We start from the raw sequence: 18,993 nt of genomic DNA on the forward strand, positions 1-18,993 counted from the left end.
TTATACATGTAAGTTAGTTATTTTCTATATCACTTAAGATGTTAAAAATATGAAATAAGCCCATTAAATAGCACAGGGAACTATAGTCAATATCCTGTGATAAACCATAATGGAAAAGAATATGAAAAAGAATGTATATATAACAGAATCACCTTGTTGTACAGCAGAAATTAATACAACATTGTAAGTCAATTAGACTTCAATAAAATAAATTTTAAAAATATGAAACAAACATCACATGAACTTTCCTTACATGTGTATGTGGATTTTAGCAAGTTGTGCTTTCAATGTGAATTTTCCTCAATTCTTGTTATACAGCAGGCCTGAGAGAGAGTCAGACTCTTCGGTGAGGGATTATGTTCTGACTGGCTCAGGACTTGCATAGAGTAATGTCTTCATTGTTAAGCACAGGTGTTCAATAATATCATATTCAAGACTAATGCATTAGATGTCTATCTACAAAATTATATGAAACAGTTTTTTGGTAAGTGAAGTTCAATTTCAGTACATTAAAATAATGATCCATTTAAACTGTGCAGTAAATTGTTTTGGCAAAGCAATAGACTGAGAGAAGGCGTGTCCTCAAATTTGCTATAAGATTAGCTATTCTCATGCTTGATTTTCTTAGAGATAGTGTTGTCTTCCTACAAATTGATTCAGGTTATACCAAGCGACAGATTTATAATAATATCAGTTACTGATATTTCTATCCAAATACTTAAATCTTTGTCCCTTTTAAGGTGCTAGTAGAATTAATAAAAATAAATGTACTTGCATACAAATTGTTTAACAATTAAGAAAATAAAATTCTTACAAGATAATGCTCTTTAAAAATATTTCTCCCTCATGTTTTGTGGGGGAAAATGGAAAATAAAGAATTTTTAGTTGATTCAGTAATGTAAAACACTAAGAATAAATTAGAATTGAGGAGACCTCTGAATGGTTTATTAAGTAAAGAAATATGATTTAATAAAATCTAAGTGTTATACTTTTAAATATATAAATATTTATAGCTTCATATGTATATATGACTTATCTTTATTATTTGGTTAGTAATGTAACTGGAAAATGAAAACTAAGCTATCTGGTACTCTTAACAGTTAATTTGTTTTTGTAGGTAGCCTGGAAGTCTGCAGTTATCTTTCTTTTCTTTAAGAAACCTTCATTAGTGATGTCCACTCTCATCATTTTTATTCAATGTAGCTTTGGAAGTCCTACCTACAGCAATCAGAGAAGAAAAAGAAGTAAAGGGAATCCAAACTGGAAAAGAAGAAGTTAAACTGTCACTGTCTGCAGATGATGATACTATATACAGAAGACCCTAAAGATGTTACCAAAAACTACCAGCACTCATCAGTGAATCTGGTAAGGCTGCAGGCTACAAAACTAATGCACAGAAGTCTGTTGCATTTCTACACACTGACAATGAAAGATCAGAAAGAGAAATACAAGAAACGATTCCATTTACCATCATATCAAAAAGAATAATGTACCTAGCAACTAACCTACCTAAGGAGATAAAAGACCTTATTCTGAAAATGACAAGATGCTGATGAAAGAAATATAATAAGACATAAACAGATGATAAGATATATCATGTTTGTGGATTGGAAGAGTCAATATTGTCAAAATGACTGTACTACCCAAGGCAATCTACAGATTCAATGCAATTCCTATCAAATTACCAGTGGCATTTTTCACAGAACTAGAACAACAACAACAAAAAATCTCAAAATTTGTATGGAGACACAAAAGAGCTCAAATAGCAAAAGGAATCTTGAGAAAGAAAAACTGAGCTGGAGGAATCAGGCTCCCTGACTTCAGACTATAGTGCAAAGCTACAGTCATCAAAGCAATATGATACTTGTACAAAAATAGAAATATAGATCAATGGAAAAGGATAGGAAACCCAGAAATAAGCCCATGCACCTATGGACAATTAATCTATGACAAAGGAGGCAAGTCTAATGTTGGAAAGACAATCTCTTCAACAAATGGTGCTGGGAAACTGGACAGCCACATGTAAAAAAAAGAAATTAGATCATTCTCCAACTGCATACAAAAAAATAAGCTCAAAATGGATTAAAGATCTAAATGTGAGACCAGACACCATAAAACTCCTAGAGGAAAACATAGGCAGAACACTCTCTGACGTAAATCACAGCAGTATCTTTTTTGATCCATCTCCCAGAATAATGGAAATAAAAAAAAAAAAGAAAATAAATGTGACCTACTTAAACTCAAAGGTTTTTGCATAGCAGAGGAAACAATAAACAAAACAAAAAGGTAACTCACAGATTGGGAGAAAATATTTGCAAATGGTGTGACTGATAAGGGATTAGTCTCTAAAATGTACAAACAGCTCATAATGCTTAACAGCATCAAAACAAACAAGCCATTCAAAAAATGACCAGGAGACCTAAATGAACATTTCTCCAAAGAAGATATACAGGTGGCCAACAGGCACATGAAGAGATGTTCAACATCACTAATTATTAGAGAAATACAAATCAAAACTACAATGAGGTATCAGCTGATACAAGTCAGAATGTCTATCATCAAAAAATATACAAACAATAAATTCTGAAGAGGGTGTGAAGAGAAGGAAACACTCCTCCACTCTTTGTGGGGATGTAAATTGGTATAGCCACTATAGGGAACAATATGTGTGTGTGCGCTCAGTCGCTAAGTTGTGTCCGACTCTTTGAGACCTCTTGGACTGTAGCCCACCAGGTTCCTCTGTCCATGGAATTTTCTAGGCAAGAATACTTGCATGGGTTTCCATTTCTTTCTCCAGGGGATCTTCCCAACCCAGGGATCAAACCCACATCTCTTGTGTCTCCCGCATTGGCAGGCAAATTCTTTACCAATGTGCCACCTCTTTAAAAAACTAAAAACAGAATTACCATATGACCCAGGGTATGCCAGGGTATATATGCCACAGAGAAAAACATGATCCAAAAAGATGCACGCACCCCAATGTTCATTGCAGCACTATTTACAATAGCCAAGACATGGAAGCAACTTTAATGTCCATTGACAGAGGAATGGATAAAGAAGATGTGTACACATATACAATGGAATATTACTCAGCCAATTATAGAGAAAGAAATAATGCCGTTTGCAGCAACATAGACGAACCTAGAGCATGTCACACTGAGTGAAGCAAGTCAGACGGAGAAGAAGAAATATTCTATGACATCTCCTATGTGTGGAATCTAAAAAGAAATGACACAAAGGAACATACAAGACTCGTAAACTTCGAGAACAAGCTGATAGTTGCCAGGGGAAAGGATGGGAGAAGGGGTAGTTAAGGGCGTTTGGATGGGCATGTATACACTGCAACATTTAGAAGGATAAACAGAAAGAACCTACTGTATGGCACAAGGAACTCTGCTCGGCGTTCCCTGGCAGCCAGGATGGGAGGGGAGCTTGGGGGGGAATGGATACATGTATACATACGGCTGAATCCCTTCACTGTTCACCTGAAACCATCACAATATTGTTATTTGGCTGTACTTCAATACAAAATAAAAAGTTAAAAAGAAAAAAGGTTCATTAGCATCCCAGTCTTAGATGGCAGCATAGGAATCTCCTGAACTTACCTCTTTCCCTGGATGCGTAAATCTATTCCTTTAAAAGACATCCAGAAACCAGCTGAGTAATGTCTCTACATTGGGCAGATGAGAAAACACCCATACTGAAATGGGCCTTGGCACACCCTCAATTACTGGGAACCGCTAAGAACAAAGAAGGCAGTTTGAATGATCACAAGACTGGAGAGGAACACACAGCTCGGGCCAGGCTGGGTGATAAGGATAATCTCTCATACAAGGCCACTCTGTCCAGACCGAAAAGTGACTGTTTTACCTAAGGCACAGAATGCAGCACAGAGAGTCAAAAAAAATGAAGAAAAAGAACATATTCCAAACAGAGATATGATAAAACTCCAGCAACACACCTTAACGAAATATAGATAAGTGATATACCTGATAAGGAATTCAAAATAGCAGTCAGAAATATGCTTACTGAAGTCAAGAAAGCAATGCATGAACAAAGTGAAAATTTCAACAAAGACTATAATGACGTACACAAAAAAAGAACAGCGCTGAAGAGAACAGTTGAACTGAAACATTCAATAGAAGTGTTCAACAGCAGACAAGATAGAGAAAGACAGAAATCAGAGAATTCAAAGAATGGGCAGTGAAACCCATCCAATCAGAAGAGCAAAAAGAGAAGAAAAGGGTGAAAAGAAAAGCAAAGCAAAGATAGCTTAAGAGACTTATGGGGAAACACCAAGTGGACCAGTATTCACATAATAGGGGTGCAGGAGGAGAAGACAGGGAGAGAGACGGGCAGAAAGCTTACTTGAAAAAGCAATGGCTGAAAGCTTCCCTAACGTGGGGATGGAAATAAACATCCATATTAACAAAATGAGGTACAAAAAATCATGAGATCATTTTGATAGATGCAGAAAAAGAAAGTGACAAAATTCAACATTCATTTATAGTAAAATGAACTCAATGAACTGGGTGTAGAGGGCACACAGTTTAGCATAATAAACTCTATATGTGAGTCGCTCAGTCGTGTCTGACTCTTTGTGACCCAATGAACTGTAGCCAACCAGGCTCCTCTGTCCATGGGATGCTCCAGGCAAGAATACTGGAGTGGGCTGCCATTCCCTCCTCCAGGCGGACTTCCCTACCCAGGATCAAACCTAAGTCTCCTGCACTGCAGGCAGATTCTTTACCGTCTGAGCACCAGGGAAGCTGGTGATATGTGATAAGCCCACAGTTAACATAGTATTCAATGGTGAAAAGCTGAAAGATCTCCTCTAAGATCTGGAACAAGACCGAATACCCACTGTTACCACTTTTATTCAATACAGCATTAGGAGATCTGGCCAGAGCAATTAGGTAAGAATAAAAAGTCCTCTAAGTCAGAGAGAAAGATGTAAAACTATCTCTATTTGCAGATGACATGATATTATATAGATATAAAAGTTCCACCAAAAACTGTTAGAACTAATAACAAATTCAGTAAATTTTCAGGATACAAAGTTAATAGACTACAATGAGTTGTATTTCTAGTCATTAACAACAGACTATCAGAAAGTGGGCTTCCCTTGTGGTTCAGCTGGTGGAGAATCTGCCTGCAATGTGGGAGACCTGGGTTCAATTCCTGGGTTGGGAAGATACCCTGGAGAAGGGAAAGGCTACCCACTCCAGTATTTTGCCTGGAGAATTCCATGGACTGTATAGTCCATGGGGTCACAAAGAGTCAGACATGACTGAGTGACTTTCACTTTCACATCAGAGAGAGGAATTAAGATAACAACTCCATTTATGATTGCATCAGAAAGAATGAAATACCTAGAAATAAATTTAACCAAGGTAGTGAAAGTTATACACCAAAAGACATTGATTAAAGAAACTGAATGAGACACAATTAAATGGAAAGATATTTCATGTTCATGGATTGGAAAAATGATATTGTTAAAATGTCCATACTACCCAAAGCAATCTACAAAGTCAATGTGATTCATATTAAAATTCCAATGAAAATTTTCACAGAAATAGAACAAGCAATCCTAAAATTTGTATGCAACCACCAAAAACTCTGAAAAGTCAAAGCAACTTTGAGAAAGAAGAATGATGCTGAAGGAATCAAGTGTCCTTGTTTCCAACTGTATCACAAAGCTGTAGTTATCAAAACAGTATGGTACTGGTATAAAAACAGATACATTGTGCTCGCTTTGGCAGCACACATACTAAAATTGGAACGATACAGAGAAGATTAGCATGGCCCCTGCACAAGGATGACACGCAAATTCATGAAGCGTTCCATATTTTTACATATATGTGGAATTTAGAAAGATGGTAATGATAACCCTATATGCAAAACAGAAAAAGAGACACAGATGTATAGAACAGACTTTTGGACTCTGTGGGAGAAGGCGAGGGTGGGATGTTTCAAGAGAACAGCATCGAAACATGTATATTATCTAGGGTGAAACAGATCACCAGCCCAGGTTGGATGCATGAGACAAGTGCGTGGACCTGGTGCACTGGGAAGACCCAGAGGGATCGGGTGGAGAGGGAGGTGGGAGGGGGGATCGGGATGGGGAACACATGTAAATCCATGGCTGATTCATGTCAATGTATGACAAAAACGACTACAATATTGTAAAGTAATTAGCCTCCAACTAATAAAAAACAAAACAAAACAAAACAAAAAACAGATACATTGATCTATGTAAAAGAATAGAGAGCCCAGAAATAAATCCATAAATATCTGGTCAGTTGATTTACAATGGAGCCTAGAATATACAATGGGGACAGGATAGTCTTTTCAGTAAATGGTGCTGGGAAAACTGAACAGCTATATCCCTTTCTTATACCACACACAAAATCAAACAGAGAAAGGCAAATACTACATGGTATCATTTATATGCTGAATCATTTAAAAAAGTTCAAGCTCATAGAAACAGAGTAGAAAGGTGGTGGTTTGCCAGGAAGAATAGAGTGAGGTTGGTAAAAGGGCACAAAGTTTCAGTTATAAGATGAAGAATGTTTTAGTATTTAATGTAAAATATGATGTCTATAGTTAATAACACTGTATTGTATAAATAGAATTTGCTAAGAAATTAGAACAGAAATCTTCTCATCAAAAAAAAAAGAGGAGAAAAAGAAGAAAAAGACAAGCATGCTAATTAACTAGATGAAGGAATACTTTTGCATGTGTAATCAAATCACCATTAGATACACATTAAATATTTTATAATTTTTTATGTCCATTATACCTCAATTAAATTTTTTATAAAAAGCTTTATCAGCAACCTCACAAAGTTTTACTCTGACAGGGCATAAAAGATATTATTTCTCCAATCAAGCTTACATCAATTTTATGGATGATGCAAACTTCACTGGAGAAACATGACCTTTTCTAGATTTATTTTAGTGAACTGATCAACATACTTTTATTAGCAGTGGTATTTGAATCATTTGAATCATTAGAAGGGGCACGGTTCTGCTCACTGATATCTTTTTCTCTTATTTTTTATGCAGTGAGTCTTGGCTTTCAGTGAAGACTTAGTATCCAGGCTACCTTAATTTATACAGTAGGCATTATAACTATAGGAGTGATATAGGAAAAGGATGATTTGTGGGACCTTCTTAAATCCTTTGTGGATCAAGTTGGAAAATAAATAAAGCAAGAAATGAAACCTCTGTGTTTATCTAAACGACTAAAAATTACATTTCAATCCAGTGAGATGATGTATGTTATGGTTCTTTAAACTAAAATGCATTGAGACTTCCCTGGCAGTCCAGTGGTTAAGACTCTGTGCTTCTGCTGCAAGGAGCACAGGTTTAAAGTAAACTAAGATGCATTATACAATTGGACATCATCGTCCCAACCTGAGAAAGGGAGCTTGGGAGCCTCCTCTAGGCTTTGCCCGACATGCTCTGCTTTTTCGGAAGAAGGAGGTTGTGAAACAGAGACAGAAAAAGTAAAATGGACTCAGTGGTGGCTGCTATAGTTTTTACTGGGCTCCTCTGGTATACTCTTTCATGTTGAAAAATGTTACAGTCTAACTTCTCCCAATCCAATAATTTACATACTGTTTACCCAAACAGAGTACACACACCACAGGCTTTATTTTGGCTGCTGACTGAGAATACTGACAGTGACTAATGCCTAATGTGTCATTTTCTGTGGCACAGAAAGCTCTTTCCACTATGTTAATCCACAGTTTTCTTGACAGCTTTTTGAGGGTGGCATTTTTCATCTCTTTTGAAGATACAAAGAAAATGAAGGCTGGAGTTAGTATGATTCACCCAAGATCTCGTCCCTAGTAAGCAGCAGATGCAAAAATTCAAGGCAAAATTATGAGTTCTTTACACCAGCCTACATGACAGACAGTGCTTGGCTCATCTCCACCACGGCAAAATGTTGTTCAATATTTGTCTCATCGTGAGCACATTTATAAGACTGAGAAAAACAGAAGAGCAGATAGGCTGAACTGCTCATTTGTAACTTCTCTCAATGGAGGAGCAGATTAAAGTCTTCATCATCTGAAATTTTAGACTGCTTACATATATTACAACCTATAAAGCTGGATAAACAAATGATTATGATTAATAAAAAACAGAAAATAGTGACTGAGTGGTTACCATTGGACTGACCTCACAGCAAACAATGATAATGTTGGGCAAAACATTAAGAAAAAGCTATCTGGGATTTCATTGGTGGTCCAGTGGTGACGAGTTTGAGCTCCCATTGCAAGGGGGCGTGGGTTCAATCCCTACTCAGACAACTAAGATCCCACATGAATAAATAAATAAACATAAAATATAGGGGGAAAAAAACAAGAAAAAACCATCTGAAGGTACTGGAGAGTGACAAAAATGAAGCGGAAACTGAAGGGGAGCCTACACTGGGAAGGGGAAATAACACTCGGTGAGGTTCTGTTTCATGGTTTCGACAAGTGTAGCCATTATTCTCTACTGCACAGAACAGATAACATTTATTCTATATATTACAATGGCCAAAGTTTAGAGCAGTCTGGTCAGGGTTGGGGTGACCAAAGCGGATGGGAAGTGAGAGAAGCCTCAGAAGGGGTTGACTGACGGTCCATCCATTCACCCATTCATCCATCTATCACCCGCTCAGTCACGTCTGACTCCTTGCCACCCTGTGGACTGTGGCCCGCCAGGCTCCTCTGTCCACGGGATTGTCCAGGCAAGAATACTGGGGTGGGTCGCCATTTCCTCCTCCAGGGGATCTTCCTGACCCAGGGATTGAACCTGTGTCTCCTGTATTTCAGGTGGATTCTTCACTGCTTGAGTGGTAAAGGCAGACCTTGAGTGACAGTGGGCGCTCTCAATTCTGCATCAACTCCATCCCTATCTCTGGCCGACCTTTCATTACACATGTGCAGTTCAGTTTCCAAGAATCCCAGTTAAGAATAAAATAACTCAACACAAAATTTCAGCTACATCCAGCAGAGAAGATACAAGGCTATAGACTGAGTAGGTGTTCTCCTAAATTTATATTTTGGAATGTATTCCCCAATATGATGCAAAGCAGTTGGATGGTGATTAGATCACGAGGGTGGCACTCTCATGAACAGGATTAGGGCCCTTATGAAAGAGACCCCAGAGAGCTCCCCGGCCTCCTTATACTGTGTGAGAACGCAGTGAAACAATCATCACTTGTGAACCAGGAAGCAGGCCTTACCTGACATCATATCGACTGGTGCCTTGATCTTGGACTTCCCAGCTCAAGAACTGTGAGAAATACATTTTTGTTGTTTATGAATCACTAAGTATATGGTAGGTATTTTTTATCCTGAATGGACTAAAACACAAGAGTTTGGAGTTTGATTTCATCCAAGCTGACTGTGTGCTAAAACAAAACAAAATTAGTTCTCTTTGGAGGAATATAACAGAATCCAGAGACTCTATCATTCATAATGTCTAGGATAAAGTTAAAAATTACTAGGCATAAGAAGAGACAGGAAAACGAGGCCCACATTTAATAAAAGACTAAATTTGTTAAATATTCCCAATAAAATATGAGATGGGGGTAGAATATTAATGTACAGGAAATCAACTTTCCTGGTGGTTCAGATGGTAAAGAATCCATCTGAGAGAGACTGGATTCCATCCCTGGGTTGGGAAGATCCCCTGGAGAAAGGCATGGCAACCCATTCCAGTATTCTTGCCTGGAGCATCCCCATGGACAAAGGAGCCAGACAGGCTACAGTCCATGGGGTTGCAAAGAGTCAGACATGACTGAGTGACTAAGCGTGCACACACACACACCAGGAAGTCAAAGGGATCTTAGGGTGGTGACTTTAGTGCTGATTATAAAGGTGGCTGAATTCTAAACAAGTTTATCCCTTAGATTATTTAGGTTCTCAGGCTTCTTGAAGGATTTGGATGTCTTTCCCTTACAGTGAAGATGTATAATCTCTAGAAAAGATCCTTAAATTCAAGTTTAGGGGAGCTGAGGTATAGGTCTCCCAGAGGGTGGTGCAATTCTTATGCAAATTTCTTCCAGCACTGCATCGCCTATAAGACTTAATTTCCCTGTTTGATATGCCTTTTGCCATCAGTCTTTCTTTCCATATCTCTTCTCCAATCTCTGACTGCACGTAACCAATGACCTAGGTTGTACTGCAATATATGTTTGCACTTTCTAGAATTGATATGTATATAAAATGATTCAAACAGTATATAGTCTTTTGTGTATGGCTTTGTTTTCGCTAAACATGCTGTTTTTGAAATTCATCCACAGTGTTGCAAGTATTAGTAATACTAGGAAAGCAGTAGAAAAGGCACAAACTTCCTTTTTATTGTTGCTATTCTATTGTTTCAATATAGTACACTTTGTGGATTCATTTATCTAGTGATGACTATTTGGATGGTTTCTAGTTTTTGCTATTTTTAACAAAATTGGTACCAACACTTGTAAACAAGGCTTTGTATGGAAATAAGCTTTCATTTTTTTCATTTCATTCTACCTGGGGGTAGAATGGCTGGATCATCAAGACAGGTATATGCTGATAAAAAACTTAAAAATTGTTTTCCAAAAGTGTTTATTATTTTATACCTCTACCAGCAAAGCCTGAGTTCCAGTTGCTCCTTAGCTTCAGTAACACTTGAGACTGTCAATCTTTTGTGTTTTAGTCATTCTAGTGAAGGGGTGGTGTCTCCCTTTAAAATTCACATGCTCAAAACTCTGAATTCTCATTTGGCCCCATCTTATCAGCTATCGCTTTGGACTTTCACTGTCAATGATAACTATCATAACCAAAGAAATAATAATAGGGCAACACCACCACCATTAATGGAGCATTTATTGTTCTTAACAAGATCTGTCTTGGAGTACCATCTGGGGAGCATGATAAGTACATTTACAAGTTATCTGTCGCTGTGTAACAAATTACCCCAAATATTAGCAGCTGAAAATAAGAAACATTTGTTTCATACAGTTTCTGAGAGTTAGAGGAGTCCAGGAGCTGCTTAAAGTGGTCCTGGGTCCAGGTCTATCATGCTGTTGCAGTTAGGGCATTGGCTGGTTCTGTAATCATTTGTAGGCGTGACTGAGACAGGAGGGTTGGCTTTCAAGTCTACTCACTCACTTAGCTGTGGGCGATAGTCACGTGGGTCTCTCTATGGGGCTGCACAACACAGCTGCTGGTTTCTCCGAAGTGAGTGATCCAAAAGACAAAGACAGATGTTGATTACACAGATCTACTAGTACACAGTGAATATTTATTGACTGAATAGGCGTGTGCCTGATACTCTGCTAAGCATTTACTTACATCATCTTATTTAATCCTAATAACAACTTGTGGACCATTGTCCTCATTTGCGCTGATAAAACTGAGGCTTATAAAAGTGAAGCAACCGTTTTTACTCAACAAAGCTGAAAGGTGGACTTCTCTAGCCCCAAAGGTGTGAAAAGTGGTCACACTGAAAATTAATTGCATTATTCCAAACAAAATTAGATTTCTATCGTTATTTACATTTTAACTTGAGTCAAAACATTTACACAGAAGGAAAGAAATTAGAATTTTTGTCAGTAGGGAAACCCTCAAACTCTTCAGGAAGATAAAGAGTTGATTCTGTAATTCTCCACAAAGTGTTTTCATTTTTTCTCTATTACCACACTAACGTTTCAGATTCTTGGCAGATCTTTGAAAATGAGGAAATTCAAGAATTCTGCCTCTGGCTTTCCAAAGATTCAAGGCAATTTGATCAGTCTACATATAGTGCTATGGTAGTTGTTGGGGTCTACAGAGCAAGTGAAATAGTACCTGTGGTTCAAGAGGTCGCAATCTTTTGGAGATTAAGTAAAAATAATCTAATATATGGAAGTGTAAGTGCCATGGAGAGGCACATAGGGTATGCTTCTTGAAGTTTGGAGTCTTAAAAAGATAAGCCTCATTTTAAAAACATTTGGTGTTTACGATAATAACCTCGTGTGATAATTCTGGAAATCAACAGGTGAAGATGAGGGGGCCAGGTCTCCTTTCATTATTATTTTTCAGCAGTTGGAAAACTTACAAGGCCAGTGACTTGCTTACTTTTTTTAGACCTAGGCTCTCAGGCAGCAACCAGTCTCCCACCAAAGGTGTCACAAAGTGGGTTTCTGGAATGCGAGAAAGAAGGAAGGGTCACTAAGGTTCAAAGTCCAGGTAACCTCCCTTGAGAATGCAGAAATCAAGCCAGGACAAAGACAAGGTGGACTGGGTACAGCAGTGGAGTTAAGAGACTGGCTCGAATTAGAGTTAAGGTGATAACGCCCGGTAGAAACAGACAAGGCCATGGTACTTGGCCCAGTCCTCATCGACTGGGAAGTGAAAAGCTCTCCTAGAAGAGCTGAAATGATGAACTGTTCTCCTCACTCACACCACAAGGACTGTCCCATGCACAGCTGGAACTCAGACCACTTATGCCTTGCAAAAACTAGTTTCAGACCCAAATTTGCTTTGACCACAGAGCACGCTCAGCTCTCAGTCTTCTGCAGAAATGTAGATTCCTTGACTTCAGACTCCTTGACTAGCTTCCACAGTTTGGGGCAGAGCCTCGCGGGGAGAGCTTGAGTACTGTCTTGGTAGAGGATCAAGTTCACTTGAAGGGGCAGGCGTGAGGACGAAGGGGCGCCCAGGTGGGGAGTCACAGTCGACCCCGAGAAAACAATCCATCAATGTGATTGGTTTTGACCTCGTCAGCAACCTTTTGCCCAGGAGCCAGTGTGGTTATTCGGAGACGGGAAGACGGGAAAGTTCAGGGTGCTGGCCCTAGTCCTCTGATACGAATCAGGGGCAAGGTCATGGTCACCCAGTAGTGAGCCTCCTGGGTCCTCCCAGCTACTTCTTCTGGGGCTGCAATCTACCCTTTGCAAGAGACTAAGTGTTGGTGGAGAAACGCAGGAGCCAGACGGAGGCTGCTCATCTGGCGGGCCCCTGCCCCCTCCCCTGCTCTTCCCTCCAGTCCAGGCAGGTCACAGGGACCAATGTCCGGCCGGGCTGCAATGGGTTCAGAAACCCACCTTTGCCTGCTCGTTTGTGTCTGTGGGCTGCCCATGGGGTGCCATCCCCTCTATGAGGGTCTCGTAGACTCCCTGACGCCTAAGTCCTTGGCGGTTTGGTAAACGGGGTCTCCTTTCACTGCATGGAGAGACGAAGGTTACCGGGGCCTCCACCGCGGCCTGCAGGCGGTGCCCGCGGGCCGGAGGTCAAGGCCTAGGGGCGGCGCGCTCACCTGTAGGGCCGCCCGAGCATCGCGCACGCCGCGGGTTGAGGCGGGGTGGGCAGTAAAGTCACCCGCACGGCGGAGACGCCTCAAACGCGCCCGGAAACCGGAGCTCGGGGTCGCCCAGGGCGCGCAAGGTACGCTCCGGGGCGGTGCCTCCCGACCCCGGAAGGGAAAGGCGTTTCGGGGCGAGGGGAGCGGAGAGCGAGGTACGCGCAGCTACCTCAGAAGTTGTCCCGCCGCCCCCCGCGCCCCCTCCCCGCCACACCCCCTCAGAGGGGCTCCCCGGACACGCCCCGGGGCCCAGCCCGAGCCGGGGCTGGCGGGGGCAGCACCGCCAGCGCCCGGCTGCCGCGGCGCCGACCCTCGGGTCCCAGGCCGTGCGGGGAGGCCCTCGCGCCAGAGCGGCCCCGTGCGCAGCCCCCCACCGGGGCGCATGCGCAGTGGCGAGGCGACGGCGTGTCGGAAGCGGGGCCGGCGGTGGGCGGGGGCCGGCGGTGGGCGGGGGCCGGGTGGGCGGCGCGCGTCGGAAGCGGCGGAGGCGCGGGGTGGGCGGGCCCCGGGTGGGCGGGGCTCCCGCCGAGTTGCCTGCGCGCGGCTGAGAGCGCGGAGCCCGGCGCGAGGCGCCAGCGAGCGAGACCTGGGGCCGGCGGGCGCGCGGGTGCGCGGCGGGCGGAGCGCGGCCGCCGGGCGGGCGCGGAGCCCGGGTCTCGGCGGCGCGGGCCCCGGCGGCGGGCGGCGATGTTCCACTGCATCCCACTGTGGCGGTGCAACCGTCATGTGGAGACCATCGACAGGCGCCACTGCTCGCTGCTCTACGTGCCCGAGGAGGTCTACCGCTACGCCCGCAGCCTGGAGGAGCTGCTGCTGGACGCCAACCAGCTCCGCGAGCTGCCCGAGGTGAGTGCGGCCTCACCTGCGCGCCCCGCCGCCCCGTCCCCTCCTTTCCGCTCCCCCTTCCGTCCCCTTGGCCACCTGGGGGGGGGGGGGCGCTGGCCGCCAGGTCTCGCGGGCACGACGTCTACCTGCGCTCACCTGCTGCTTCCTCCTCAAAGTTCCTTTTCTTTCTACGGAGCGACCTGCTGTGGTCGCCGGAGCGTGTGCGCTTTGGGGAAACGTCCTGTGCAGACACGCCGTCTAGATACACATCTAGGGACCAGAGCCCGGCACCTGTGAGCGGGCGAGTGCGGGGCCAGGAGGCCCGAGACGGTGCCAGGCTGGGAGAGCCCGGCCCGGCGTCCGGCTCTCGGGGCCGGTCCCCTCGGCCCCGCCACGCCGCGATCGCCGGCCGGGGCGCGGTTCCCCTCTGGCCCGGGTAGGGCCGAGAGGAGGAGGCGGGCAGCGCGAGGGCTGGCCGTGCTATCTCGGCATCTCCCGAGGAATGTGCTCCCGGCCTCGTCCGGGGAAGAGCCCGTGGCTGGCCCGCCCTCCCGGGCTTCAGGACCGGCCGCCCGGGGCGGGGCGGGGTTGGCGGGGGCTGCCCCGACGGAGCTGTGTGGGCAGGTGCCCAGGTACCCGGCTCTGCGTGGACCTGTTGCGTGAAAGGAACCGCGGCAAATGCCAGCAGAGCCTCCGCCCGGCGGGCCAGCCTTGCCGCCGGGCTCCTGGAGCAGCGGCGTTCAGCCTGCTCACTGCTGCCTTTGCAGGGGTCGCATTTACCTCTTCTGAGTTGTTTGCCGGACATTAATCACCCTACCCGGCCAGACCTGTCGAAGCGACACGTGCTGATTGTGCTTTAATGGAGGGTCACTCGGGGACTGCGAAACTTTTACGCTTCGAGCCTGCCTGGGGAACTTAGCTTGCGAGAGCCCGAAGGAGGAAGGTAGCCCAGCATCCAGGGCTCTGCAGGAAGTCTGGGCGCTTGATCCGAAGGTGTGCAGGAAGTGCGGAGGCTGCTGGCAGCGGGGCCGACCTGAAGGCCCGAGCGTCCTCCTGCTGGACCCTTTGTTAACACAAAGCCGAGACGTGGTCACGAAAATACTCAGCGGTCAAATGTTCTGGCCTGTTAGAATGACCCGATTCGCCCTCCGGCCCGGCAGAGCGTTTTAAACTGAACTGTGTTTTTCCTCAGTATTTCAAGTGTTGTTATTCCTGGATTAACTTTCCTTGGTCCCCGGTTAGAAGTGATTGGATGGTTTGCTCTGTGCAGTTGAGGGGGGATTATCCTCACTAGGATCTTTGCAAAGCTCCCCCCCCCCCCCCCCAAGCTTTATTTAGCTTAGAAGCAGAAAAGCCATCCAATTCCCTCCGGCATTTATTATTTTGCAGGCATTTTCAAACACATGGTTTTATCTGGCCTTTAGCTGCCTTAAATTTGACTTAAAAGTCATGAGCTCACTTACTGTCTTTTTTTTTTTTTTTCACTTACTGTCTTAAGTTGTAATAAGTTTTAGGCATTTCTACTGTCAGGAATATTGAATATGTAATTTAATACTTTTCAAGGGCTTCAGAATGAAGTTATTAAAGCTTGAGTGAAAAGCTGTTCAACTAGAAATGTTTCAGGGCTCTTTGTGGTGTTTTTGTTTGTTTGTTTTCCTTTATAGCACTGGAAGATTTCCTGTGACTGGATTGGCTTTTTACTGCCTTCCACAACGTTTGTGGGTTTTCTGTAATGTTGGGAGATCCAGCTTGGTATGGGAAATTATGGGGTTTGGATGTGTCAGGTATTCCTACTGATTCTAAATGGAAACTTCTCAGAAGCTCAAAATACCGTTGGCTCGCCCTCAGTAAATATGGTAAAAAAAAAAAAGGCTTTTCAAAGGCTATAGGAGATCTTGCTTATGGATAATTGCTCTTATAGCTCTTAAAGTAGTTTTATAGTTTTCAAGTTGTGTAAAATGTTTCTCCCTGCCTTCTTGTGTGCCTGTGTGTGTGCAAGCCAGACTCCAGCAACAGCCTTGAAAACACGGGCGTTTCATTCACAGTCTTTGAGATGCGAGTGGCTCATTGGTGCTGCTCACCGCTGGCCTGACCTCCTCCTCCAGCCCCTGTCCACTTAACCGCCACATCACCAGAGGGCCCCTTTTGCTGATACACCTCCAGGGTCCTTGGGGTGGTGGCCGTACCTGTGGTACCAGCTCCCTCTGCAGTTTGTTTGCAGCCTTGGTCCCCCACCCCCAACAGCAAAGGCACACACACACCTCAGCCTTCAGCATCATGACAAGCGTCTCCTCTCCCTAAAGATGTGCAACCTCTGATTTGCTCCAGTCCCCTCATTTTCCAAAGTGAGACTCAGGATTGAAGTGACTTTCAGGGCTATTCAGCCAGTGAGATCCCATCGCTGTGGCCACCTCCGCCTGCCTCCCCTGCCACGCGTCTGCCAACTGAACAGGAAGCTGGCCTCGTGGGCTCTCAGACCCTCAGTTATTCAGCCCCTCTGGTTTATTCGTGTCATGAAAGCTTGGCCTCAGTCGAGCCTTTATTGACCTTCCAGGATTTTGCTAGTTGTCAGGGATACAGAGATTAAAGAAGATGTGAATCCTGTGAGCAGTTTGCAGCTTTGTGGGGAGACTGTGACTTTAGTACAAGTGTGGTGGGTGTGGGTGGAGCGGGCACCCCAGTCATCAGACTCAGTGGTGGTTACTGACCTAATTGCTGACCTCTTGCTGAACCTGCATCAGCGCCCTCAGCAGTGGCCACACCCACAGACAGCCACATCCACCCACAGCCCACAGACAGACTGAGAGTCCTCACCTTCAGCCCCCTCACCCCGTCCCCTCCTCCGGCTGGTCCCTTTGGGATGTATGTTAACGAGACGCCTTGAGGTGCCCCCTTAGGAGCATGAGCTGTGTGTCCAATGGGTCCTGCTCAGTAAGCCCCCGTTCTTCTGTTGAATGAAGGTTGCCGAGTCTGATGCAGATCCTCCTCTGCTCCTTTCTTGTCCCTTGAAGCTCATCACTGCTGTGGCCTCTGGCCTTCTCTAATGAAGTCAGAGAACAGTCAGGTCTTCAGAAGGTCATCCACGTGGTGCAGAGGTTTTGTCTGCCTCTCCTGCTTTCCTCTCTGTGTTCCTGACACCATCAGTTTTCCTGTCGGTGTGCACAATTCTCAGATACCTTCAAACGTGTGTTTGCTGTGGTCTCTCTGGACCATTGCAGGGCCCACTCTACCAGGCAGCAGACACTTGCGGCGAGTGCTCTCAAGCCTTTCTAGGTTAAACAGTTGAGTTTCATCTTGTCCCCTCCTCTTAGAGCTCAGCTGATGGTTCCACGATTGCCAGATGCCATCTGCCCTTGCCCTTCCTTCTCTCTGCCATCCTGCTTTATTCTTTTCCTAGCCCTTAGCACACTTATCACCCCCTGACTCCAGACTGGGTCCTCACTTACTCATTCTTTGTCTCCTCAACCAGAGCTTAAGCTTCACGTGGGCAGGGGAGTTTCAGTTCGTGGCTGAACTGAGGACAGTGTCTGGGACACCGTGGGCACGCCTGTTGCCTGGATGTGTCCTTACACGCCGTCGCAGGGACACCGTGCTGTTTCTTCACCATCGTGATCGCCCTTCCCACACCTAACTTCTGTGCACTGGTCTGTTGGAATCAGAAAAGACATCCAGAATTCGGTGTCCTATCCTGCCTGCCTTTGTCCTCTGTCTGTTCTGTGCCGGACACTTTATTTATTTATTTTTTTGCCGCGAGGCTTGCAAGATCTTAGTCCCCCTCCCCCCAGGCATTGAACCTGAGCCCCCAACAGTGAAAACGCTGAGTCCTAACCACTGGCCCGCCAGGGAGTTCCCCCATGCTGGACACTTTGACTGTCTTGTCTTTCTGAAGTCGTCTTCATGCGTCATAAACATAATTTCTGAGTGTGACTGCAGGCTCTTCAGCTGTGATCTGTTGAGAATAAGTCCGCTTTATCTTCAGCCCGCTGTGTTTGAATGTGCGGTGGCTCCTCTCGCCAGCAGTTTCTTTGCTGGAGGCCGGACCTGTGGTTTGTCCGGGCTCACAGGTTCAGGAACTCACCCTGTCTCCATCCCTCCTGTCACCGGGTCCCACCATTTCTCGGGCTGGTCTGGAAGGAGCAGGGGTGGGGCTGCTGGCATCAGTTCGGGGGCTGCTCTTGCATCACCTGCATTCTTTCCTCAAGCCTTGGCTTCCTCCTGTGTCACGGTGACGTCTACCTTATAGGGTGATTTCTGGGGATGAAAGAGAGGATGCATGCAGAGCACTTACAGTTAGGTCTGTGATGTTCAAGATTTCTGGATATTATGGTAAGGCACTTTTATTAGGAAAGAGTGTTTTTTTTTTTCATATAACAAATTTATAATATTTATACAATTGTTCTCTTCTTTCACCAAAATATAATATTCTCTTGATTTTTGAGGAAACAATGTCTTTTAAACTGGAGTTTAAGGCAACTTCCTGGGAATTTGGGGGAAAAAAAGTTAAATTTTTAATATCCTTTTAGGTAATAATTAAAGGAATCATAGGTTCTGTAAAATCCAGGTGACCTCACAAGTGCGTTGTGCCAAAAGGATTTCCTGCTGCTGTTTCTGTGTGCACCCTTTCAGTTGTAGCCAAGGGGGAAAAGGACAGATTTGGACTTAGTGCAGAAGTCATCTCTTGGGGTCAAGTGAAGGCTGGGAGTTCGTGGACAGGGGTTTCAGGGCAGTCCATTAGAGGAGAGCGACAGATGGCCGGCTGAGGGGTCCCAGCCCCATGGTCATCATTGCCTGTCGTGCTCAGTACATGCTGAGTTCTCTTTTTGTTGCTTTTTTTAATCTGATTTTT

The 18,993-nt window shown here is 44.6% G+C and overlaps 1 protein-coding gene, 1 long non-coding RNA gene and 1 other non-coding gene across 6 annotated transcripts in view; 2 read left to right on the top strand and 1 right to left on the bottom strand.

Annotated features, from left to right (window-relative positions):
- The window catches only part of LOC110149649 (uncharacterized), a 55,415-nt gene extending 41,670 nt beyond the window's left edge, over positions 1-13,745 (bottom strand). For 2 of the 4 annotated variants that reach the window (XR_011483968.1, XR_011483966.1), the window contains exon 1: positions 11,150-13,742. This is a non-coding gene — a long non-coding RNA (uncharacterized lncRNA). Of the gene's footprint in view, positions 1-11,149 lie in introns of all 4 variants that reach the window. The other 2 variants (XR_011483967.1, XR_011483965.1) reach the window with 2 other exon arrangements.
- LOC139031634 (U6 spliceosomal RNA) lies at positions 5,747-5,853 on the top strand. The gene has a single exon (XR_011484140.1). It is a non-coding gene; the product is annotated as a U6 spliceosomal RNA (small nuclear RNA).
- A 171-nt stretch (positions 13,746-13,916) lies between the features above and the next one.
- The window catches only part of LRRC1 (leucine rich repeat containing 1), a 129,351-nt gene continuing 124,274 nt past the window's right edge, over positions 13,917-18,993 (top strand). Inside the window, exon 1 of the mRNA XM_070456673.1 lies at positions 13,917-14,168. Within this exon, the coding sequence (XP_070312774.1) occupies positions 14,010-14,168 (159 nt within the window). The 5' untranslated portion in view covers positions 13,917-14,009. The remainder of the gene's footprint in view (positions 14,169-18,993) is intronic.

The sequence above is a fragment of the Odocoileus virginianus genome, chromosome 27 (genome assembly GCF_023699985.2).
Source record: "Odocoileus virginianus isolate 20LAN1187 ecotype Illinois chromosome 27, Ovbor_1.2, whole genome shotgun sequence".
NCBI lineage: Eukaryota > Metazoa > Chordata > Mammalia > Artiodactyla > Cervidae > Odocoileus > Odocoileus virginianus.